Source organism: Barbus barbus, assembly GCF_936440315.1.
Source record: "Barbus barbus genome assembly, chromosome: 28".
Classification (NCBI taxonomy): domain Eukaryota; kingdom Metazoa; phylum Chordata; class Actinopteri; order Cypriniformes; family Cyprinidae; genus Barbus; species Barbus barbus.
In genome coordinates, this window is record NC_136756.1 from 22179447 (window position 1) to 22206689 (window position 27243).

The 27243-nt window shown below is 37.8% G+C and overlaps 2 protein-coding genes across 2 annotated transcripts in view; both read left to right on the plus strand.

Moving 5' to 3' along the window:
* Positions 1–27243, plus strand: part of LOC306848081 (retinal Mueller cells isomerohydrolase) — a 219813-nt gene that overhangs the window by 62083 nt on the left and 130487 nt on the right. The gene's annotated exons all lie outside the window — the stretch shown is intronic.
* Positions 1237–26868, plus strand: LOC306848729 (epidermal growth factor receptor substrate 15-like). The gene is given in 26 exon segments (XM_079383463.1): positions 1237–1308; positions 3851–3892; positions 4908–4997; positions 5163–5210; positions 5300–5395; positions 5577–5639; positions 5792–5917; positions 6143–6202; positions 7553–7641; positions 7643–7754; positions 7901–8046; positions 8207–8360; positions 9099–9184; positions 15300–15372; positions 19193–19354; positions 19805–20002; positions 20487–20870; positions 20979–21065; positions 21312–21411; positions 21598–21642; positions 21721–22040; positions 22349–22421; positions 23657–23727; positions 23851–23980; positions 24094–24278; positions 26595–26868. Coding segments are annotated over 26 exon segments (3108 nt in total). The 5' UTR covers positions 1237–1281; the 3' UTR covers positions 26736–26868.

The window sequence follows — 27243 nt, forward strand, 5'->3', positions numbered from 1 at the left end:
CTGTGAAGATGCACTTCTCTCGTGTATGTGTTCTTTATGGGAAAATGCTGTTTAGCTTATTGGGTTCATATTCTGATAGCATCTGCTTGCTGGTATGTAATATGCATCATCAAATCTTTCATTTAAAAATAAAACTGTGTAGTTTACAGCAGAAACGGCGATAAACGATCGTGACTCCTGATACGAACTCTGGCAGCTGATACATAGAAATGTATTATAATAATAAAAACAATCATAATAAATAACACACCTGTGGGAACTTTGCATTATTAAAACACCATCGATCGCCACCATGAACAGTGTAGTTTTTACCGAGCAAACAGCAAAAACAGCGAGAAAAACCATGGCATCTGCCACGAGAAATCTGGCAGCTGCCAGAAACGACCTGGCAGCTGCCGGTGGCATTTGGCGATGCCACCGGAAGTGGCGCTACGACCTGCCAGTGCCAGGGAGAGCGCCAGGCCCTGCTGTGAAAATTGGCCCGAAGCCCGGCCCTATAGGTGTAAAAAAGTCGGGGCAGGGCTGAAATGCAGGGCATTGATTAATGGATTTTTTATATATTTTTTAAAATTGAAAAATATAAAATATGAATAAAAAAAAGCTAACATTCTATTCTAAACAACATTTTGAATATGTATGTCACTCCTAGTCCCCCTGATAGGCACTTAAAATTAAGATGACACAAGTTATCAATTTATTCATTCAAACAAACATGAAAATAGACCACTTTGTAAATAGACAACTACATTTTTTTAATTCATTTTTTAAAATGTTAAAGAAATGAAATATAAAGGGACAAATTTAAAACTGTTTAGAATGACAGTTAAATGTGAAAATTAACCACACACTTTTTTTACATACAAATTTTTCACACACACACACACACACACACGCACACGCACACACGCACACGCACACGCACACACACACGCACACACGCACACGCACACACACACACGCACACACACAAACACAATCTCCATTATAAAAACTATAGTCTGTAAGCAAAGGAGAAATTCAATTTTTCTGGGCTTTAGAACTACAAACTGAACAATTCCCGCCCGGAGTCCTCATCCTCTGATAATTCCCTTTTGTATTTCGTTCTGATCCTTTTGCAGTGCCATCGCATGTCACCCACCGCCTACAGATCCACTGAAAAATCCAGCGCCGGGTTTTATTCATCCTCAATCCACAAAGTAATCCAGTACCAGGTTTTGTAGCATCCCTATATTGTCCATTGCCTATCGCAACGCAGGATGAACTAGTGGGAACAGAAACACTATGGCTGCCAGTCTCTCTCTGACTCAGGTAACCTCCCTTTCTACACAAATATAGCGCTTTCCAAACCACTTTCCAGCTCGTTTCATACGTCTATAAGATCCGTTAAACTTTATTTTGGCAGTTTAGGGTGGAAAATGATCACATCTTGCTATCTGACCGCAGCTGTTTAAAGTTGTTTTCAGCCATTTGCTTGGGCAAAGAAAAAGTTTCAGTGTGATCTTTTGGGGACTTGCGTAAGGGCGTAGTTTAGTGTGTCAGTGTTGAACTAAGCTGTTTAAAGTTTATTTATTTTTCCAGCTTTTGCATGTCTTCAGATCATCCAAAGTTACTGTACTTTTTTAGATCAGTTTATATTTTTACATGTCTCGGCTATGAACGTGTGCGAAGTGTCTTTGCCTATATGAAAACTTAATACTTCTTAAATTTATGTCACAATAACTCGTTATAATATGAATATTTCACTTATATCTGACATTGGTGTTTGGATTACTGGTGTGTTTTAGTGCAATAAACCATGCTCGGGGTTTCTAGAGGCGTTGAAAAGCAGCAGGAAGTTTTGCTTCACTGCTAGCATACTTTTTCTCTCTTCGTGTATTAATAAATAGGAACTAGTCGTTGTTTTATGCAAATATGGCATGTACTATCCTGTTGGAGACATTTTGTGTATTTTTCACGTTTGTGGACTTCGTTATTCTATCCATAGCAACTTTTAGCCTCTTATCTAGAGTCTGTAAACTAATTAGCCAGCTAGCTAAAGCATTTGACACTCGCTAGCTGGCTAAACAGGTCATTAACCTTCACAAAAAAGGTTATAGTCGGGTAAAATCAGTTTTAATAACATCTTAAAGAGTCAGAAATCTTAAACCAGATAAGTGTGAACGTATTTCCGGTGTGGTCTTTGTGTATAATGAAATATTAATGAAATAGCTTCAGTGATACTCATACAGTTGTTCTTCTGAAAGAGAGCAATCTGTTTTAATAGTCTGGAGGGATCCATGCATTGATTAGATTGATGGTCTAAAATGTTCCTCATTTTAGTCTGCGTGTTTGCTTTTTTTATTGCTTTAAGAATAACACTTCTCTAATGCCAAGGATTGTTGTAGTGTTGACCACATTGCAGCTGATGGTGTGCTCAGTTTTAGAAGCAAGGCACACATGCATGAAATATGCATCAAGGAGACTTTAGACGGAGCAAGAGACATGTCTGATATGTCTTCGGTCTCTTCTTCTTTCTATGATTCCAAGATCATAGGGTTTTTTGAGGCATATTGTAAGGAGGGAAAAGGCAACCATTAAATTATCCATTGATGATCATATTCAAAATGTTGTTTAGAATGTTAACTTTTTTTTAATTAATTTTATATTTTTCAATTTAAATTTTTTTTATAAAAAAATCCATTAATCATTTAATGTTTCATATTTTCATATTTGCAGCTTTAATTTAACGCAGTTGTTTAAATGCATTTGTAAATGCATCTTTTTGAAAAATTTGTTATTCAGCTTCTGTGTTGACTTTGCAGTTTAAAGACCGCATGACAGAAAAACAGATTAGGATGCCAAGATAATTTTGTAGATTTAGTTGATGGTATTTTTTGTTGTATGTTTAATCATGGTTTACTACGCCTTTGCTTTGTAGGAGTGTGGTAATTGTAAGTAGAGCATGCCAGAATAAGTTTCAGGAAATGAGTTGGAATCAGAACAGCCTGAAAGGCCAAGTGGTTGGAGTCCAAGTGGTTTTTTTTTTTTTTTTTTTTTTAAAGAAGCACAGCAAAAACTTCTCCTCCTTTCTCAGTGGGGCGAGGAAATGTTTGGTGGCACTTCGCTGAATATTGTGTGCCAGCATCACATTAGCATGCACCAGTAACCACCTGATGGGAGATAGGCAGAGCTGTTGAACTACAATCAAAAAACGGTTGGTATCTGGCCGTACTTAATTTAACATGGCCAGAAAAGCAATTTAATGCTTATGCATCATGGTGATGCAGATGTTCAGATCATATGAGTTCCTAATAGCTTTTGATTGGCAGAGTGTTGACATTTACTAAAAACACTATTTAACAATCATGATTTGGTCTCCGTAATGCGTCTGATTTCACATGATCCGTCCATATGTTATAAATTCGCCTTTTGGCCGCGACTAAACCCGATGTCAATGGCTTGGCTTGTGGTCAGCTGCGCAAATGTGCGTTACTCTGCCCGACTTTTGTGAATCACAACTCAACAAAAGCTCAGTGTTTGTATTGTGCAGAGAATGACAGGCGACTTAAGAAAGCCTCCGTTTATGTGTGAATGGGTGTATAATCAACATCTTTGAACACGGAAAGGTGTGTGAGTGCTTGAAGTCATTCTGAGATTGTTTATAAATGTTCACCTGGTTGCCAGATGGCTTTAACATTTCCTTTTCAGAGGGCTGAATGCATCAGTGCTGCCAAGAATGTCAACAGTTTAGAAAGAATGTGCCTTTAATTGGCTTATTTATGTTCTGGTTTTATCAGTTTGACGTGTTTTAGAGAGATTGAACAATGTCTTCGGAATCATTTTAATCAAGTTGTTTGTTATTTGGTTGCAGCTTTCAAGTGGGAATCCTGTCTATGAGAAATACTATCGACAGGTAAGCATTTAATGAGTTTTTTCTGTGTTATATTTCGCTTTGGCATTATAGAGCACTTGGCGGAAGAAGAGAAATATAAACCTCACCGCACTGTCAGTTTGAGCTAAAAGCACTCTGAGGCTTCTGCCTCCCGTAAGTGTCTTTCTCTCAGTAAGAGGATGCCGTTATGAATTAGTGATGACTTTTGCAAACCGAACAGAACATGGTGAGTGAAGCAGCTTGTTTGAACTAGCATGTGGTTTAAACATCTTGCTGCTGGTTTCTCATTTGAGTGAATCTCTCCAGATAAGCATTTGTGCAGTCCATTGGTCCCGAATCATTTTTTGGATGTTAATTTCTTCAATATAATGTGAAATATGCCTTAAGGGGTCTTAAAGTGTCTTAAACGCACTTCACCTTTAATTATTCTTGTTAGATGTGATTTGCATACTTGATTAATGAGACACTTGAATGTGAATTGTGACTTTATTTGACACACACCCTGCTACTAAAAATGCCATTGTCAAAAACCTGTTGTCACATTTGACAGTAATATTTATTAGCTATTTAAAGAAATTGTTACTAACCTAGGGTGGGTTAAATTGATCAAAAGTGACAGTCAAAATTTGTATGATGTTACATAAGATTTCGATTTAAAATAATAAATGCTGTTCTTTTGAACTTTCTAGTCATTAAAGAATAAAATAAAACACAAATATTAGTAGCACAACTGTTTTTAGCATTGATAATAATAAGAAATGATTCCTGATCACCAAATCAGCATATTAAAATTATATCCGTAGGATCATGTGACACTAAAGACTGGAGTAATGGCTGCTGAAAATGCGGCTTTACATCACAGGAATAAATTACAGTTGAAAATATATTCCAATAGAAAACATTTCATAAAATTATATTTTTGATCAAGTAAATGCAGCCTTGTTGTGCATGAGAGACTTTCAGAAATGTAAAAAAAAAAACTTACAGACCCCAAACATAAAATAATTTTTATGCTGTATGCTTTATTCCACTACAGGTAGATCCATCCAGCAGTGGACGTGTAGGAGCTGCTGATGCGGCCTTATTTTTAAAGAGATCTGGCCTTACAGACCTGATCCTTGGCAAGGTAACATCAGTTAGCGTGCCTTCAATATAGCAGTGTGGGAAATGCAAATCGGTGAATTGATTGACGAGTGCAATTTTCTGCAATTTGTTGTGTTTCTGTGTTTAGATAATTGGTGAAACATTTTTATGTTTATGCTTCTATCTAATTTTCTTCTTTGTTCCACAGATATGGGACTTAGCAGATTCAGATCGCAAAGGCTCGCTAAACAAGCAGGTATTTTGAAAAGCATTAATATTAAGGTAAATAAAAAACAGTTTATGCAATACTTTCTCAAATATATTTGTCTGTTTGTCGCTTCTCAGCAATTTTTTGTCGCCCTCCGTTTGGTGGCGTGTGCTCAGAATGGACTTGAAGTGTCTCTTAAGAGCTTAAATACTGCTGCCCCTCCCCCAAAGTTTGTAAGTCAGACCTTAACTTCCTCTTCCTCTTCACCAGATCAGGAAAATTACATCATGCTTCCCTCACTATATATTACCAGTGACTTAAAAGCTGCTGAGTTGGTGATTTTATTTGCTTACCTGGTGGAAACGGATTTATGTCTCTTGTGAGTTAATGACTGTTCCTCTGTTTCCTGTCTAGCATGACACTAGCAGTCCTCTTCAGTTTAGCCCCGTGCCCACGGACAGCCCATGGGTTGTCAAGGTCAGATATCACCAACAGATTTTTGGAATCAAGTTAAATGTTGATGTCTAAATAAATGTTGTCATTAGAATTATTCATAAATTAGGCTGACTTTCAGTTCAGTGCACCAGTTACTCATTTATGAGTGTTTGTGTGTTTTGCATGTCATATAGGCAGAGGAGAAGCTGAAATTCGATGCCATCTTCGACAGCCTTTCTCCTGTGGGCGGCATGCTTACGGGCGACAAGGTCAAACCAGTGCTCCTCAATTCTAAACTCCCCGTGGACGTTCTTGGCAGGGTAAGACGAGCAGGTTTATAATGATTTTTTTTTACCTTGTCTTTTATATAAATTATTTTATTTAATTTTTTTAGACCTAACCACCAGGCTGTGCTCTTGAGCCATATTTTGAAAGTATTGACTTTCAAAATATGGCAAAAACAAACAAAAACCTAAAGTTGAGCTAAATTGTCCATCCCACTTGAAACTGTATTATAATCAAACAAGTATTTAATTCTGTTCTAGGTTTGGGAGCTCAGTGACATTGACAGAGATGGCATGCTGGACAAAGATGAGTTTGCTGTGGTGAGTTCTGTGACCTCAATTTAAAAATGTTATTTTTAAATGTAATTTATTTGAAAGTTTTGAGAATTTTATTTGCTTTTTCAATTTTTGTAATTTTTTTTTAAATTCCTATTTAGCCTTAAATTGTTATTTCAGCTTCATTTTAGTAAAAGTGGAATTTTTATTTGTGTGCACTCACAATATCAACAATTTTTCTTTTGTAAAATAAAGAAAACAAACCCGATGTGCTTGCTATCTCGGTCAGGAGTGCTTCACATAAATGAACCGAACTCGGCGAATATTTACCTTACAGACATGATGAATATATCAATAGAATAAGCTTTTAATGACTACAAAACAAAATAATTCAAGTCTAAAACAAAAACTCTTCCATTAGCCTATGAAATCTGTAAAGATGTATTTCTTTCTAAAGGCGTGTCCAATGATGAGATAGCGAGTCGGGATCATCAATTTCATCTTTGCGACACTGACTCAGAAAACACTAGTTTATTATTAATAAATAATTTGAATATTTATTAATCTTGAATATTTCCCCCCAACATATACATGGTAAGTTCTGTGGCAAGCCGTAGCCTATTTTGCACGCTCACGTCATGTTGCTGTGTGCCACGATCACGAAAACTCATCATTTGCATGCATTTTTAAGCCTTTGTGATTTAAAAACAAGTGATTGAAATGCAAAAAACAGTTGTCTGTTTCTGAGTGTGATTTCTGCACTTGGGTCGGATCGAGGTGGGGTCATATTCACACCTTAAACTAACTGCCAGAGTTTGTTTGGAAGCGGACTGCGACTACCTCTTCACCTGGGTCTCGGTGCGGTTGTTTTGTGTGGATCCGAATGCGTTTGCTGTATTCACACCTACCCAAAAGATCCACACCAAGAGGAAAAATGAACTTGAGAAGAAGACCGATGTGAATACACCCTTAGTTTCAGTTTTAGTTAACAATAATAACACTGGTATAAAGCCAATCTAAACAAGTCTAAGCTGCAACTAACACTGTTGTGGCTGTTCCCATGCTTCTGTTTGGTTCTGCTATAATAAAGGAAAACATGACTTTGTTTTATCAGATATGTCTATCACAAACTGTTTTTTAAACTCATAAATGGCTTATTCGTATTTGTATATTTATATTTCATCTTGCCTTCACCCTGTTTTTTACTTAGTTCAGGCTTTCATGAAAATGCCATGAATTCAGATATTTGATGCAATAAATCTTGTTTCCTTTTTGTACAAAAACTGCCTTTTACACTACACTGATTCTATACTTGAAGATTTGTTTTATAACCTAAGAAGCTAGTTTATCCGGTGTTTGTCATTAATATGTTCTGTGTGTGTTTGTGTGTTTTAGGTCATGTATTTGGTATACAGAGCCCTGGAGTCCGAACCAGTTCCCATGTCTCTGCCTGCCGCTCTAATTCCACCATCAAAACGGAAAAAAAATAGCCACGCCTCCTGTGATGCCCCTCCAACCATCACCAGCACAGCATAAAGAGAGAGGCTCCGCCCACTCTGGATCTAAAACACTGCCAGCAAAACCTACACCACCACAGGTAACATTCTGACTTGGTTCGCTTGGCTTTATACTGCCAGCTTATTGTTAAATTAGATGTTATAAATGAGTGATACTTGCTGCAAGTGTATTTTGAAAATGTCGCAGAGCTTCATTAACAAACCATTTGTGTTTGTATGCATGCAGTGGGTGGTATCTCCAGCAGAGAAAGCCAAATATGATGACTTATTCACCAAGACAGACAGTGACATGGATGGCTTGGTATCTGGTGCTGAGGTCCGAGATATATTTCTAAAGACTGGTTTGCCATCTGCCACTTTGGCCAACATTTGGTGAGATGCCATTGCTTAGATTTAAATTTCTGTTATTGGTTAAATTTTCCATAAATTCTCATACAGAACTGATTAGACATAATCTTGTAAACACTAAAACTGTATGGATTTGTATTGTAATGTTACTTTAGCTTACTTTTTTTTGTGCCCGTTTCTGTAGGGAGCTTTGTGATATAGGAGACATCGGGAAGCTGAACCGAGATCAGTTTGCATTAGCTCTATATCTAATCAATCAGAAGCTGTCAAAGGGAATAGACCCACCCCAGACACTCTCTCCGGAAATGATCCCTCCTTCTGATAGACTGGCACGACAGGTATACTGCTTGTTGAACCATAGATGTAGATCTTTGTGAAAAAATGGAAGATTCTAGGATTTTGTTGTTGGTGTTCTTTCTTACCAATTCCTGAATCCTCTGAGATTTTATCTTTTTTTCTAACTTGCTCCTGTCTTTCTTTTGTAAGTCTGTTTCTTTTATACACTACGGTGCAAAGGTTTGGGGTCAGAAGGATTTTTTTCTCTCAAGTTTCTTATGATCGCCAAGGCTGCATTTATTAATAAAAAAAAACAAAAAGTACAAAATATGAATATTATGAAATATTATTCACATTTAAAATAATCATTTTCTATTTTAAAATATATTTTACAATGTATTTTTTCTGTGATACCAAAGCTGAATTTTCAGCCATTATCCAGTCTTCAGTGTCACACAGTGTCACAGTAATTATACTAATATGCTAATTTGGTGCTGTAAAAACAATGTTGAAAACCGTTGTGCTGCGTAATATTTTTACGGAACCTTGGTCCAGGATTTTTTGATGAATAGAAAGCTTAAAATCTTTTGTAACATTATAAATGTCTTTTCTATCACTTTTTTAGCATTTTAATGCATCCTCCTTGCTGAGTAAAAGTACAAGTTGTTGAGAATTTTCTGGTCGCAAACTTTTGAATGGTAGTGTAGGTTAGATTAATGTTTTTAAATATAAATTATGTGTGATGGATTTCTACCTTTTAATGATATTTCATTTCTTTTTTGTTATTTTCGTTCTAACAGAACAATGCTGCCACAGTACAGGCTGCCGATTTCTCTGCAATTAAAGAGCTGGACTCGCTCACTAATGAAATCGTGGAACTACAGAAGTGAGTTACCGATCTTACTTTCCTCTCCCCACATATCCACAAGATAGCTAGTGTAAAATCTCAGTCCTGAACTTAACATATGTCTTGTAGACCCATGGATATTCATACATGAAGTAAGTAATTATGGGTAATCGCTGCATTGTTATTCTATCTGTCAAGAAGTCTTTATTATTCATAATATATTTAGCATAGAGTACTCTCCATTTCTCTTTTCTTTTTTAAAACATCTGGCCATCTGTTTTAATTTAGAGTGTATTTGTATTTTCCACACAATGCCCTCACACAGGTGCTCAGAAGATTATGAAACCACAAAAACAGAAGTATGGGTCTGACTGTAATCTCAGTGTCAATGCGCCCAAATCTGTCCTCAGGTCATGATAGATGCACTTGAACTGATGAATGCTTTCTTTAATGAGTATCTCATTACTCAATGTTCTGTCTTGATAGCTTGCAAGGTCAACTCAAGCTGAATTAGATTGTCTTCACCCACAGACAGTATTTAGAAAAATGACTTATTTTAAAGCCAAAGTTCATCCAAAAAGGAAAATTGTGTTACAGTTGTGTCATTCTCATGTTGTTCCAAACCTGCATGCATTTCTTGGAAAACAAAAAGTGAGATGTTGAAGAACATCCTAGCTGCTTTTTTCAATTTAATTTTAGTGAATGTGGATTGGTGCTTTCAAGCTCTAAAATGACAAAAAAAAAGCGCCATTAAAAATGGTTCAAACTGGTGTTACTTTGTAGTATTTACAATTTATTTAATTGGCTTTTATTTTTATATTTTGAGTTTTAATATTAGTATAAGTTTTCATATTTTATTAGTTTTTTTTTAGAAATGCTAAGGAAGCATTTCTAATTTTTATTTATTTATTTTAAGTTTTCCATCAAATATTTATTTTATTTTAGCTTTATATTAATTCTTGAAGTTTTTATTAAAATTTTTAGTTAACAACTATTATGCAGTGTTCCAAGTCTTTTGGAGTCATAAGGCAATGATTGTGTCTGGAACTGGCTGTAATTTAAATCATTATTCACTGATCAATACATCTCTGAACTGATTCAGTTGATTCATATGAAAGAGTGAATCGTTCACAAATCATACAACAAATCTTGGTCTATTCCTCACACAGTCTCACTCCAGAATGCTTGGAAAATAGAACAGGAGTAATATAGACAACTTTAAAAAAAAAAAAAAAAAATCATGTTTTGTAGTTCTCAAAATTAAGTCACATGAGTTTGGAAGGATATGGGGGTGAGTAAATCATTCTTGGTTGAACTAATCATTTGTAATTAAATGTTTGTAGGACAGATGAGAATAGTAATACTGAATGCAACATGTGTGTGTGGCATATACAAGCCCTTAAATCGCTTCCTGTAAGCAATAATTCTCCAGAGAAGTTAACACTCCTTGTGATGGGAGTCACCATCCCACAGAGGAGAGGTGGAGCTCTCATTTACACAAACACTGAAAGAGGAAGATGCCCCCACCTCTGGTTTTCCCTCCATCTCTGGTTTACAGAGTTTGAGTAAAAGCAGATACAGTCACCTACCTGTCACTCACTCTCACTGCAGTGCTAGCACTTCTCACTTCCTCCTTCATGGAAAGAGCACAAGATAAAGAGCAAGTGAGAAGTAACGAGTCTGCCTGAAATGGAGAGAGCAGAAGAAGATGAGTAGAAAGGATAGAAAACAGAAAGATTGTGTGTGATGGGCTGTTGTTTGTTGTTAAAATGATGCGAGCGGTTAGGGATTGCCTTAAATCTCCACAGCAAGGGGCAACCTCAGGTGACCGGTAAGAACAAGCCACGCCCTCTTTATATAAAAAAGAAAGAAAAGTAATTATAGGCTGTATGGATGACATGTGCTGTTGTTTTTGGCTGATCCACGCTGCTCAAGAGACAGTTTCTAGGTGGTTTTAGGACTTTTGGCAAACTCTTGTTTTGCCCTGTATTATTTATATATCCCATTTTAGTCTTTCTGTTTCTCTCTCTCTCTCTCTCTCTCTCTCTCTCTCTCTCTCTCTCTCTCTCTCTCTCTCTCTCTCTCTCTCTCTCTCTCTCTCTCTCTCCTCTCTCTCTCTCTCTCTCTCTCTCTCTCTCTCTCTCTCTCTCTCTCTCTCTCTCTCTCTCTCGGGAGTCTCTGACTCACAGTATGTGCGATTGACTCTTGGTCAGATCCTTGTGAGTTTCTCTGTTGCTGGGAAGACTGTAGCATGAACTCACGGTTTCAGAATCTGGGAGGAAATGTTGAGTCAGAGCTTAATACAGTACAGTAGGGAAGGTGCTCTGAATCTTTTTGAGAAAGATTTGTTATTCAACTGTTTTATAAGGGATTTTTCTTTCTACTCCTTTTCTAATCTTTCAGTTTTACTCTTGCTAGCCTCATAACCTAAGAGAGATTCCACATAAAGAAACACTCCAGCATAATCATAAACCAATTTTTTTTGTTATTTTCTAGAAAATGATTTTTCACACCGTAACCTGTGAATAAGATGAATATACTTTCACACTAGAGCACTTTAAGATGATGCTTGGTAATGCTTGGTAACATCCAAATGCGTTTAACAAAGACTTGTGTTGTTTCGCATGTTATACATGGATGGTGGTGTGGCGTAGTAGTTTAAAACTGGGCTAGTAGCCAAAAGGTGAATGGTTTGAAACTTAAAAGAGGAGTACCATGAAAAATCAACATTGTACTCTGAATCCCAGGTTGATTTTCTATATAACTTTCAGAAAATTCTAATAAAATTGCATAAAATTCTAATAATTAGTGGTGCCAGCATGTATTACTAGTACTTTAGCTTGTAGCTTTGGTTTTGTTGAAAAAAGATGTGTTGCGAACCCCTTTTAAATAGTCTAGGGGTAAAAGGGGTGTAACAATAAAAAAAAAACGGTGGGGAGACGCTGAGAGAACTGCCGTCTCCAAGTGCCAGGGCTGGTACACAAGAAAGCTCAGCAACACCAGTTTAAAGCAAATTAACACAGGTATTTTATTTAGCAGAATGTGGAAAATACTTAAAAGGCCAAAACAATAAACAAAAGATTCCTCTGACTAGGGTTTTAAGAAATAACTTGCCTATCAAAAGAAAAATAAAATACAAATACATACTTCCATGACTTCCTCTCTAACTCAAACACAGGAGAAAAAAGGTAATTTCTAAAACAAATGGCATCCACCTCCCTACAAAAATGTTCCACTTAAGCAATTACAAAAGAAAAAGCTGAAACCCTCTGCTACTCTCAACAACTTTACCTTACACTACAGGTAAAGCAATCAACAAACACTTAGGTATACAAGAGTTAAACAACAGCTTAGAAATCACGACACTGGAAGATGGTAGCTGTAAGGACTGAACACCTCAGCCTCTCTCTCTGGACTGCAGCTCTGCAGGTTCCTTTATACTCCAGCTAATGAGCTCAAAAACAGGAGTCAGGTGGCACTCATTAGCCTGTCAAGCAGAGAGAGCAGGAGGAGTAAGAGAGACACGAACACAGTCTACACACACACAGGAAACACAATTGTTAAATCATACGAAACAGAATAACTTATGTCCCTATGGACATAACACCCCCACCACTAAGTTTTTTCTTTTCTCCGACTTTGGACTTCACTCAATGCAAAAGGGGGAAAAAAAAACCAAAGTAACATGTATAACACTTAAATTTCAGTACTATCGGCCCTGGACAGCGCATCGGCAATCACATTTTCAGAGCCTTTCATATGACGAATGTCAAGGTTATATTCCTGAACAATCAATGCCCATCGCATCAAGCGTTGATTCAAGTTAGACATCTGGGCGAGGAAAGTTAAGGGGTTGTGATCGGTGTACACAAGAAGAGGGGTTGCACTACCTCCTACGTAAACAAAGTGTAGAAGCGCAAGTAAGAGAGCAAGAGCCTCTTTCTCGATGGTGCTATGCTGCTTCTGATAGGACGTAAACTTCTTTGAAAAATAGGACACAAGATGATCAATACCATGTTCATCTTCCTGTAATAACACTGCACCTGCCCCCGTGGCACTGGCATCCACTTGCAATTTGTATGACTTTCCAAAGTTAGGGGCCAAGAGCACAGGTGCATTACACAACAGGTCTTTCACTGCATTAAAAGCTAAGGAACATTCACAATCCCAGATTAACTTTCGGCTACTGCTCAAGAGATCAGTGAGTGGAGAAACTACTGCAGAGAAGTTTCTGCAAAACCCTCAGTAGTACCCTGCCATAGCGAGAAATCGGCACAACTCACGCTTATTGCTGGGGGTAGGGAACTGTAAGATAGCCTCCACTTTGGCAACCACAGGTCTCACACATCCCTGACCCAGATAAGTGACTGCTGCTTTTCCGAATTCACATTTGGCAGCATTTGATGCTGCAGCCAACTTATTGAATACACTCTCAAGTGTTTTAACATGCTCTTCCCATGTGCTTGAATAGACAACAACATCGTCAATGTAGTCCTCACAATGTGCGACACCTGTTAGGACCCTCTGCATCAGGCATTGAAAGGTAGCGGGGGCATTTCGCATAGGCTAACGCTAAAACGTTGTACTGCATGAAATGATCGGGCGTCACAAATGCAGAAATTTCAGAGGCACGGGGAGTTAGGGGGACTTGCCAGTAGCACTTAAGGAGGTCTAATTTCGACACAAAGTTAGCAGAGCCCATCCGGTCTACACAGTCCTCCACTCGTGGCAACGGGAACGAGGCAGCCTTGGTGATTTTTTTTCACCTTGCGATAGTCTGTGCAGAACCGAAAAGATGAGTCTGGCTTGGGCACCAGTAAGCAGGGGGAACTCCACGGGTTCTGACTGGGCACGGCAATATCATGACATATCATGTACTCCACCTCCTCCTTCATTATTGCGTGTTTATTTGGGTTCACTCTGTAGGCATGCTGTTTCACTGGCAGAGAATTACCCACATCAATATCATGGGTCAGCACTGAAGTTCTGCCTGGTACATCAACAAACAGTGAAGGGTACTTGGTTATTAGCTGCAGAAGTTCTTTACATTGGCAGACTGTAAGATAGGGAAGAGTATTAGGCAAGTTTTGCAGAATCACTGAATTTTTAAGCTTTCCACATGAGCTGACAGGAACTTGGTCTATCAAGTCATCTTCGGCAAGACAATAACTGGCAGTCGAGACCGCAGCTACAGAGGCAACACTTGCAGTAGAGTTGTAAGTTCCCTCGCCACGTTTCAGATATCTTTTCAACATATTTATGTGACAGATGCGTTTACGTCTTTTCCGGTCTGGGTTGGCAATCACACAATCAGTGTGACTCAGTTTTCTTTCAACAGTATATGGGCCTGAAAACTTTGCTGCAAACACAGAACTGGTAAAACGACAAGGACAAGATCACCAGGGTTGAACTTACGGTTAACACTCTTCTTGTCGAAGCATGACTTCATTTTTACCTGGGTACCCTTTTACCTGCTATTGCTTTGCAAAATTATAAGAGAATTTTTAGAATATTTTAGTATAGCAGTTTCTAAGGTGTATATGCATTACAGTATATATGTATATACAGTACATATGATAGTAATAAGAATATGTTTCTTGAGCACCAAATCAGCTGAATCGGCTGATTTCTGAATGATCCTGTGGCACTGAGGACTGGATTAATGGCTGCTGAAAATTTAGCTTTGCCATCACAGGAATAAATGACAATTTAACATTATTAAGTCTTATCAACTCTAGTTAGACATCAGACAATTAATGTAGTGGTCTATCACTAGCATTCATAAAATGTATGTAGTTGATTTGTTTGCTAACTTGTATGACCTGAAGGTGAAGATGCAGACAGTGTGATGAGTGAAAACACCTCTAATGTATTCCAACCCCACATCCCCCATCTCTCTCTCTCTCTCTCTCTCTCTCTTTCTCCATGCTTCCCTCCTCCCATTCTTCCTGACGTTCAGAAAACCATCTGCTCATGTGCAGCTCTGACACACTCACTCACGAACAGCCTCTCTTCTCTCCCACATACAAGCTCCAGCAGCAGATGCAGAGATGGTGCTGGAGGGAGATGCTGTCCATCCTGTTCCAGGCGGCTGGCTGTCTGTACCCGCCGTCGCCACTGTGATTAAATACTCATGTCTGTGCTGGTCTTTCAGGGAGAAGAGCGTGGTGGAACAGGACATCAAAGAGAGGGAGGAAACTATACGACAGAGGAACAGTGAAGTCCAGGTATGAGTGATTTTAAAATTGAAGGAAATAAATTAGCTGTTTTTTATTTGACAGGTGATCCTGACGGAGACATTCAGATGTGCATGCATAGCTTAACAATCTACAATGCACTGAATTTTAATTACATTTTATTTTGAATCATTTTTATATTAATAAAATATAGAAAAATGGCTGAGTTAAAATGTATTTTTATTTTTTGAATAATTTTATAGTAGTTGCTTAAAGCCAGCTAATATTTCTACATTTGTATTTGATTAAAATTTTAATCATTTATTAGTTGTTTTTTTTAAAGCAGCTATTATTTTTTATCCTTTTTTAATTAATTCAATTAGTTTTATACATTGTGTTAGTTGTTTAAAGGCAGCTAATATTTCAGATTTTTAATTTGTTGAATCATTTGTTATATTGCTATTGTTTCTTTATATTTTTCTTTTGAATTTATGTATTAGTTGTTTAAAGCCAGTTAATTTTTTTTTCTACAATATATTGACTGTTTCTTACATTAGAGTTTACTGACCACTTATTTTATCATTAATGGAGAACAGAAGCCAGCTGTTTTCCAAAGGCTCCCTTCCTGTCTGTGTGTTTTATCCTTCCTATCATCTATCTGTCCACTCTGTTCATCGTGGATGAGTTCTCTCCTCACTGCCTGTCAGCAGAGTAGAAAGAATTTCAAGGTCTATACTGTATCTGCACTGGCTTCCTGACTCATAAATTTGGTGTTTTTCATTTCCATCGTGATCTGAGCTCCCTCCTTCCCTCTCACTCGCTCTCTCCTACTGTGTGATGATTTAATTTCCTGTGTGTGTAGCTGAAAATTAGCCATTTTGTAGACTGGAAGATGCTCTAGACTGCTGAATTAGATGCCAGGTACAGATTTAGAGGTGTTGATGTTAGTCTTTTAATATGTGGTCATTTATTTAAAAATATGAAGCATGCCAACTCTAGTCTTAAAATGTATTGACAGAGGGATACCTAATGAGCCAGAAAAACAATAGTGTGTGTGTTTGTGTGAGTGTAAGCATACAGGAAGAGAAGCCTGATGTATGTGTGTGTATGTGCATATGGATATTAGATGGCATACTGATATCACAGCTGGTCCCGCTCTCTAGGGTTCTCCTTTCCTGTCATCAAACAAGGCCACTTATCATGCTGATTTGCTGTTTTCTTTTCATTTTTGAATCTGAAAATGTGCCTGTGACACACTGTGATCTCTTACCTGTATGAATAACATAATTAAACTGGGTCTCTCTCTTACTGCAGTCTTAATAGGGCAGTTCAGTTGATGTCCATTAAACCAAAAATGCCCATATGGCTTATAAGTTGTCCTCTCAAAGAAAATAAGTTCTGCCTAACGATCTCACCTGTGCAAAAGTGCAACATTAAGAGAATTAAAAATCAATATTGTAAGATATAAGAGTGGCAAGGGCCTCTCAAAAATTATGAATGTAATCAATATTTGTTTAGGCTCTTAATAGATTAGCCTTGAAACACTCCGTGCGGGTAGGCAGCTCCAGGCGCTGAATAATTAAATAAGAATGTGTGCTGAGTTTTAGTTTGAGCCTCCGCTGTGCTTAAACCCTGGGATGATAAATGGATTCTATTTCGGGGGCTGTCGGCTCCCAGCGCAGCCTCTGATTGGACGAGGAGACGTTTGTGCATTAGACGTGTGAAGGTTTCCATCTTCACCGCGAGCGGTTATTCAGTTCTGCTGCTATAGAACTGTTATTTTTAGGACCCACTCAGTCACAGTTGCCCAGTGTTCTCACAGCACTGCAAGGTGAAAAGGAAATGACACGGTTGTCTTTTGTCATCATTGTAGCTCCTTTTCTTTTATTTCCTTTCGGATCTGATTCTCCTCTTATATTTGACAAATTTATTAGCTATTTTCCTTAGTCATCAGTATCTAACCTTTGCTTCTGTACTGTCAGATATTCTGTATTTTCATTGTAGTTCTTATCGATTACTGTATACGTTAGAGAAGGTTCTGCCTCGGGTTTAACCTGCCAACCATTACCGCACACAAAAATAGCATGATTCACTGAACATTATTTTCAATTTATTTGACTGGGTCTACCCTTTTTGTATGTTAAAAAATAAGAAAGACTCCTCATTTTGTTAAATGTCTAAAATGTAATAATTACACTACCAATCAAAGGTTCAGGGCCGGTATGATTATTTTTTTATTTAGAAATGAATACTTTTGTTCACAAGGATGCATTAAAATAAATGATAGTAAAGATATGTATATTGTTACAAAAGACTTGTATTTCAAATAATTGCTGTTTTATTCAACAAAGAATCCTGAATAATATGTATCAGGGTTTGCACCAAAATTGTAAGCAGCACAACTGTTTTCAACATTGATAATAATAATAATAATAAGTGTAATAAATCAGCATATTAGAATGATTTCTGAAGGATAAAGTGGCACTGAAGACCGGAGTAATGGCTATTGAAAATTCAGCTTCCCCATCAAAGGAATAAATTACATTTTAAAATAATAATATTTCACAATAGTACTATTTTTACTGTATTTTTTATTTTTTTTAAATGCAGCCTTGGTGAATGTAAGAGACTTACTGACCCTAAACAGTAGTGTATTTTTATTTTACTTTTTTCAATTCAGTTGAGTTTAATGAACTAAACTAGTTTATTTATTTTTGCTTTGTATTCTTAGATGTCAGTTATATTATATTATTGTTATTCATTTTTGGTTACACTCTATTTTGTTGTCCTTTTTACAGTATAATTATATAATGAAGTACTGAGTAATATTTATTAATAACATACTATATAGTTAGGGTTAGGATTAGGGTTTGGTTTAGGCTAGTTCCATGTAATTATGCATAATTTACTGTTATTACTATATGTAACTTGTAAAAATGGCACTAAAATAAAGTGTTGTTTTTTTTTGGTCTTTTATTATGGTATAAACTATTTCAAATAAAGCATCCCCTAAATAGCACAAAATCGGAACTAATTTGTTGGTTGCTTAACATGTTCTGATGTTCTCTTCCTGTTTAAGTGGGCTGCTCTTGGCCAGAATAATCTGCAGTGTGGACCAGATTTTATGGCCCTTTTCCAGATAGCACCCGCGGGCCTCACAGTCCTCCTACGTGTCTACACTTTCCCTCATGGGCTGTTGAGTAATATTCAGCTCTGAAGTCTGCGTTATTGAAGGTTCGGCATAAGGCTGCATGGTGGCCGTGAAGACAAATCACACAACGTCCAACGGGACATTCTGTGGTCTTGTTAATTTCGTGGACACACGAAAGTGAAGGCCATGAAACCACAAGTCCACTTTAAGTGCACCACTCTGAACAGGGCCATAATTGATGGTCAAAAGTCTGGCTGCGTAAGGCTAAGATTAGAGTTTTCGTTGTTTATGCTTTCTGTTTCCTGCTTCTTTCTTTTCCTTTCAGTTTTTGCAAGGATCAGAATTGAATTTGTTCTTTTGTATTATGTTCTTTTCACTTCTGTGAGGGAACAGCTGTTAGGAAGTGAAAGCTGCTGTGCTGTGTAAAAGCTAAGGTGTCATTTCTTTGTTTGAGGATGAGCTGATTCTATCAGTGAATCCATTGTGTTACTTTTGCAGTCTATCTGATTTCATTTCTGTTTACTTTGGCTTTGCTGACTGATGTGCCATTATAACATTATAACACACTATCTCAGTATCTTCTTGCCCCCTAGTGCTTTTTATCTTCACTTTAAGAGCTGCATGAGTTCTCTGTTGCACTGTTGATAAAGTCCTGTTTATTATTAGACTGATAAATATGTGTTAAAAGGCCTCTCAACACAAACTCTCTTTCTCTCTCAGGACCTGCAGGAGGAGGTTCAGAAGGGCTCGGAGGAGCTGAGCCGCCTGCAGGCGGAGCGACAGGAGGTGCAGGAGAAGCTGGAGAGGCTGGACGAGCAGAAAAGCTCTCTAGAGGAGCAGCTCAGACACATACAGCAAGAATGCAGCCAGGAAAACCAACTGGTATGACACAGACACAGAGAGAAAGATAAAATAAGCCTGTATATATTGTGGGTAATATCAATCCAAAAAGTATGCACTGATTTAAAAAATCCACTCAAAATCTGACATGACTGGGCACCTTTGCATGCTATTTTGAATATCATGCAAGTCTTGGATGTACTAGTTTTAATCTCACATGCTATTTTGCATGATGTTTTCATATTCAGAGTCGTATGTGAACAGAGAAAGAAAAGAGTGGAAGAGAAAGGGAGACACAGTCCAGCAGAAGTTATACTATTTCACTTTGTCCATTTGAATGGATACAAATGCATTGTCATTAACGTTCCTTTAAAAGCCACAAGTAAACTGATCTCAGATCTTTCATTCTACTTTCTGCTCTTTTTCACCTGTCTCTCTCTGTGTGTGTGTGTGTGTGTGTGTGTGTGTGTGTGTGTGTGTGTGTGTGTTCAGATCCAGTCATTGCAGGTGGAGCACTCTGAGCAGGAGCAGAGAATTGGTGACTATGAGGAGGAGTTGACCAGAGCCCGAGAAGAACTGCTCCAACTGCAGGAGGAGACACGTCAACTGGGAGAGAAAGTTCAGTCTGCCCGTGCTCAACTCTGCCCCCTTGAGGATGCTGTTAAAGAATCCCACACACAGATTGCTCAGGTTAGTGAGCTTTTTATCTGTTTCTGTATCGTATCTGCATCAATTGTTCCTGAAGTCTTCTTTTTACTGATGGATATACACATTATACCCTGCTTTTTCCTCAAAAAAGCCATGTTTTACAGTGATTTTACCTGAGCTAAAGAAATATTTCCATTTTTTTTGCAACAGCACTGAGACCCCAATGTTCAACAAATAAAAACAAATTTTGATGATGATAATAATAAATATCGGTTTTATAATATGTTAATAATTTCAAATGAGGTGATGTTTTTATTGTTAAAAAAAATCCTTTCTGTTATCATCCACATCCCAATTTTTTTTTCTGTTGAAGGTTTTCTGCTTTCTCTCAATGAGTATTTTTTTTAGTCTTGTTTGCAACTCTTGTAATGTTCTGGCTTTATGTTCTTTATTTCCACTCCTGGTCACCAACTATTAGACTTTTCTTGTTTGAAATATCTCACATACTATATGGGGTTTATTGTAGGAACAGAAGCGATTGGCTGAGCTTAAAACAGAGGAGAGAGAAGTGACTGCACGGCTTACGTGGAAAATCCTGGAGGAACCAGTGCTCGTCAACGGAACAGTGCCCTCCTCTGAGCAGCCTGAGCAACTGCAGTGGCCTCAACCCACAGCACAGCTGCTGGAGAAACCCAAAGAGGACAAAGTCCAGGATGAAGAGGAGCAGTCGTCCGTGGATGAGCCGCAGGAGCTCAGAGTCACAGAGGAGCAGCCCGGGTCAGAAGCAGAGGAGCCGTCCACCAGCCCAGAGGAGCAAGAGCCTAAAGCTGACTTTTATAGCTCTGACCTTTACAACAGTGGGTTATCCACTGCCAGCCCCACTACTATGGCCTGGCCTCAGGGGAACACGGTCAGAAACCATTTCCTGTTATTGTACATAATTTATAATGTCACTCTCGCATTACATTACAAATAGGTTCTCATGTGTGTCTGCCTTTTTATGCCACTCTGTTTTCAGGAAAGCACAACACAAGCTAACCCAGAGCCAGAGGTAGAGGAAGAGAAGGAAAAGGCAGAGGAGCAGCCTGCCACCAGCACCCCAAAGGTTGATTTATTGACAAATCATAATTGTTGACCATTTCCATTAATATTGTAATTGCAGTTATTTTTAATATTAATTGATATTAATCATTTATTTTCCTTCATGTTAACATTTAAAAAATGTTTTGAATAGTGTGGTGGTCATATCGTCAGTACTGGTCAGAGCATGTTGTTTTAGACTGTGAATATGTGTAGGTATAATTTAATCATAATCATAAAGTTTATGCTAATGGATTTTGTGAATGTCTAGGCGGAAACTGTGGAGTCAGAGAAGGAAGCTGCACAGCCAGTTACTAACCCACCCAGTGGTCGTGGCCTTGACTTCTTCCATTCGGACCCTTTCACTGACAGTAAGATCTGCACACAAAGTAAAATAATAATAATAAAAAAAAAGGGTTTTAATAACATTAATCATGCAGCCCCAGATTGTTTTTGTAATAAGTCTACTATAAGTTGCTTTGAATAAAAGCATCAGGTAATTGACTGACTGGCAAAGTAATGTAAAACCTTTTTTTACACCCTACCAATTTTTGCAGGCGATCCATTCACTGAAGACCCTTTCTCAAAAGTTGACATTTCAGGTAAGTATTAGTGTTTCCAAAATATCCATTCACAGCACAAATCCATTTTGGCTCAAAAAACGTTGTTTTGCTCTCCAGATCCTTTTGGTGGGGACCCTTTTAAAGGCACAGACCCGTTTGCGGCAGACAACTTCTTCAAGAAGTCTTCAGTTGCTTTCCCCTCAGGAGATCCTTTCAGTTCCTCCGATCCATTCAGTGCCGCCACAGGCCCAAAAGAGCCTGATCCATTCACATCCAGGACCAGTAATGCTGTCACTCCAGACCCGTTTGCTTCCGGTAGTGGTAACATCCAAGACACTGATCCGTTTGGACCCAAAATGGATGCCCTGGGAGACTCTGATCCCTTTAGCTCGACTGGCACAGGACACGACCCATTTGGAGGATCAGATATTCCTGCAGTGAGTGCTGTAGAGCTAAACTCTCTTTGAAATCTAATTCAAGTGGGTTCTGTTACTTTATAGCTTCTGTCATGCTTGATTTATGATTGTATTTGTAAGATTTTGTTTTATTTTTACAAAAGTGACAGCCAGTAAATTCTGCTGAATGCACTTTGAATCGCCTTTTATACCTAATTATTGGTGGTACAAACTCTAAAGCAAGCTTTTGAATTGTCCCACATTATTAAGATTGCAGTTATACAGTGTTTTATTAGCACGAGTTAAAACATGTGGATGAATTTTGGCTGAATTCCTCCTTTTCCTTTCAGAGAGATGGACCAGCAGCAGCCAATGATCCTTTTGCTCCAGGAGGAACTACAGTAGCCACTAACTCAGACCCAGGTAGAACAAGCATTACCAGGCTGGGTTAACAGTATTTATTTCACAATTATAATCAGTGTTCATTTTTGATGAACCAATATCGATTTTGATGAACTTAAACCGATAGTTCACCCTGAAATGAAAATTCTGTAATTACTCGCCCTCATGCCGTTCCAAACCAGTAAGACCTTTGTTCATCTTCAGAACACAAATTAAATTTCATCAAAAATATCTTTAATTTGTGTTTCGAAGATGAATAAAGGTATTACTGGGTTTGAACTAATTGAGGGCCAGTAATTAATGACAGAATTTTAAATTTTGCTTGAACTAACTCTTTAAACCCTTAGATCGATCCTTTAGTCTATACTGTTTTCTGTTGCTACATGAACAAAACTCCAGTAAACATTATTTGTAGCTTGTGTGACATGCAATAATCACAATAAACTTACTATTGACATAAAACAAAGCATAGCTTATAAATTCTGCCAATTTTATCACAGAATTCAAACAATAAATGCTGTTTTGATACTCCTTAATGTGGCATAACGGAACGCTGTAACGCATGTTTTTCCTGTTTATTGGTAGAGCATGAAGAAAATGTGAACATCAATAGGTGTTGAAAGAAACAACAACTAACCGAAATGTCTCATGTAATCACTCAATCTGTGTTTCAACCACGGAAAAACGTAAATGAAATTGATTTGAAACAATGACACGTAACATTACATTTACCTCAGGAAAGCTTCATAGCTCTCTAGAAAAAATAGCCCTACAGAGAAGCATTTTGCTAAATAAATGGACTAAATTTGATATTCATTTTATTTCATTATTTAATGAATGTTAATACATTAATAAATATATCATGGAAACATGTTATTATGAAAAGCCACTATTTAAATGTTTATATTTCAACAACAAATTGGACTAGAAACATAATTATATCATTAGAATGCTGATATAAATACTGCCTTATGTGCAATTTAATCATTTCTATACAACTTGGTTTTTATTTGAATGTTGATTATTTGATCTAAAAATAGCCCTACATTGAGTCATTTCGTATTGAATTCTTTAAAATAAATGAGCTGATTACAATTCATTCTCAGTTTTTTGTTTATTTTGCTTTTTTTCACATCCTTACGTTTTGCTCCAGTTTGTAACTGCCTACTTTGGGGTTGGTGATACTCATGAACTATCAAGAAGTATCCCAAATATCTGTTAAATATATTCTGTTTGTGTACATTACTTTGTTTCAGATCCCTTTGCTGCAGCATTTGGCAATGAGACTTTTGGAGGAGGTTTTGCAGACTTTAGCAGCTTAGCAAAGGTAAGGATCTTTAACGTAAACAGAAGCCCAGTATTCCAACTCTGTTGCCAGTCAGTTTACCCTCATGATTTAAATCAAGATGAACATGGGTTACAGCTGTTGAACTTCTCCTTTGCATTTCAGTCTAATGGCAGCGATCCATTCGACTCGAGTACAAACAAGAACTTATTTAAGGAGGACACTCAATCAGATGTTCCTCCAGCATTACCACCCAAAACCGGAACACCCACCAGACCTCCACCTCCACCCCCAGGTAAGCTAGTGTTTTATCAGAATGAACCCGATATGATTTGATTGGCATTTTGTTGTCCTTTAAACTAATTTGTTGTACTTTGAGACATTTTGTGTCTGTGTATCTCCTTAAAGGTAAACGGTCCAACATCCACCGATCAGAGTCGTCCGAGTCATTTCAGAGGCGTGGTCTGTTCAAGGCTCAGGGTTCTGGAGAGTTCTCCTCCCTTCCCGCTAAAGACTCGGTACCAGACCCCTTCGCCCCTTCCTCACCCCACCAAGCCCCGCGTGACCCCAACCGATTCGCCAGCTTTGACAAAGTGAGCTCTTCCCCCTCTCCCCCTCCTGACCCCCAGTAGTGACATTTCACCTCCTCCAAGCAGCAGCCTTGACCTCTTGACCTCACACAGCCTTTTACATGTTGCATTTCTTTCCAGGAAAACTTGTCATTCAATATTCTGACAAATCTGTTTGTGAAAAGCCACAAAACATTGTCATTTTTTTTAATGGATGTTTATTTGTACATATAAATGAGCTTCTAATTAAATTATTTATCTATTCTAAATCCAAGCTTATGCGTCTGCTAAAAAGTGTTAAGTGTTTCTGTTAAGCTAAGTTACAAAAATAATGTATTTAAAACTACATATTTATGACATCACAACATGCCTAACATCACGCCTAAGTTCTCATTGGCTGTGGAAGGAGAGATGGGGCTGCTTGCTATTGGCTGTTTTCAATTTACCCCTGTGTTCTTATGTCATGTTCTCCACCATTGGTTGAGGCTTGATTCCATCTTGCACGTTCATTGCCTGCCGTACCTTGGTTGACTGATTTGCCTTGCCTTACCTTTACACTGCACAAACTAATCATTGTGTCCACCTGTCTTATTGGGCTGCTCCTTCCCATTCACTGGTAGAGCACTTCCTGGTTCCTCCTACGTCCCATGATGTTTTTTTTTTGGGGGGGGGGGGGGGGGGGGGGGGGGGGTTTAAGAAGAGATACAGTCTGTTTTGCTTTTATACATACAATTTGCTTAATATTTATTCAGCTAGGGTGCTGACAGCACTTGCTGGCTCCTTTCTGTATTACCATTTTTTTAATTTAAAATGAAAGAGCTTGTCTACTCCGATTTTCCCACTGTGAGCTTTCTTTATCAGATGATGCATCAAATAAATTAAGCTTTATAATGACAGTTCTCTGATATTTTAAAATTACTTTTTGCTAATGAGGAGACCTCAGGAGAGGCATCTTGAGATTGCTTTTGTTGTCATGTCAAGTTGTCTTGCTCTGGTGTTCTGTGTGTTGAGATGCTTACCAGCTAACTGTTGAGATTACATCTCTCCATACATGGTTGTCCACACCTTCACATCTGTGTGAATTACCTGCATGTTCAGCATGATGGGCTATATGAGCAATCCAGGCCTTGACACATGAGTACATCATAAACTGTTAGGTGAAAAAATAAATTTCATCATTTTATTATTCATTAGTCATTATTTCTCATTTCTTTGTAACATTTCAAACCCAAAGTAGAGCATTTTTAAATAACTTCTAATTTTGGGATCCACAAAGTTCTAAACAACACGTGGGTGACTATATTTGCATTTTTTGAGTGATTTGATATGAAGTCTCAAGTGTCAGCAGGCTTGGGAGCCAATGTTAGCTGAAAGACTTTAATGATTGCATCATGGCACACATCTTGTATCTCTCATCCTCCTATGTCAGTAGCTGTACCACATTATCACTGTTTCTTTTTCTCTCCCTTATTGCTTCCACATTTGTCCCCTATTTGATGATGAAGAACTGCTTTGGTGATGTTGATATTGACCTAACAATACTTAAAGGAATAGTTCACCCAATTATACAAAATTAATGAAAAGGTATAGATAGAAATAAATAAATAAATAAATCAGTAAAATGTGTAATATTAAATATAATTTTAATTATATTCACTTAAAGGAATAGTTAATCCAGAAAGACAAATAAATAAAATGTGTAACTTTTGAAATGATTTATAGAAGCCATAATAAATTAGTTAACTATTCTTGAGCTATTCCTTTAGATTAAATTAAATGTTTGATTTATTTAGTTACATAAAACTGTAATCTTTAACAGACTATTTATTATGCATGTTGTAGGATAAAAAAAAAAAATAGTTCACCCAAAAATGAAAATTAGCTAAATATTTACTCACCGTCAGGCCATCCAAGATGTAGATGAGGTTGTTCCTTCATCAGAACAGATTTGGAGAAATTCAGCAATACATCACTTGCTCCCCAGTGGATCATCTGCAGTGAATGGAGTCCAAACAGCTGATAAAAACATCATAATATTCCACACGACTGCAGTCCATCAGTTAACATATTGTGAAACAAAAAGTTGCTTGCTTGTTTGTTTGATATAATGGTAAATTTCTCCAAATCTGTTCCGATTAAGAAACAAACGATGGCCTGAGGGTGAGTATATTTTAAGCAAAACATAATTTACACTAACTGTAATAGTTGCATGACCCCTCTTCATTTAGATGGTTAGATTAGACTAGTAAAACTGAGAAATATTACTTCAAGCAGCTGCATTGACAGGGTGTCTGATGGGGTTATGGTGTGTGTGTGTGTGTGTGTGTGTCTGTGGAGCAGAACCCCACAGAGGAGGACATGATAGAGTGGGCGAAGCGGGAGAGTGAGAGAGAAGAGAGGGAGCGTGTGGCTCGTCTGACCCAGCAGGAGCAGGAGGATCTGGAGCTGGCAATAGCCCTCAGCAAATCCGAGCTGTCCTGACCTAAGCTTGATACAGCGCCGCCACCACCACCCGAGCCACATTAACAAGGAGGAGGAGGAACAGAAGAAGAGCTGGAACCACCACAATTAGAAGAATCCTTCCACCTCCATGTCCAGTCACTTGATAATCATCCAGGATTCCAGCTTCTTCTGAATGTCCACTGAGTTCTCCCGGTGTCCGTTTGGCTGGATAATGTGTGAAGGCCAAGTTAAGATGGAGTTAAAGGTAACAGACTCATTGCAGCCTATGTGGCTTGAAACCTCTGGTGTGACTCGCTCTGTTTTTAAATAACCTCAAATCAAGAGAGCTCCACTAATCTAAAATTGTCCAGTTCAATATAATTGAACAAGTGTTTTTGAACACATCTATACCCATCTATTTGAAGTTTATTTTAGAGTGATTTATTATAAGGGTACCAGTTCAGTGAATGTATGTAGATCTGTGACATGGAAGCTTAAAGAAATCCACAACAAGTGTTCTAAGATTGGTTCTCGTCCTTTTATGGGC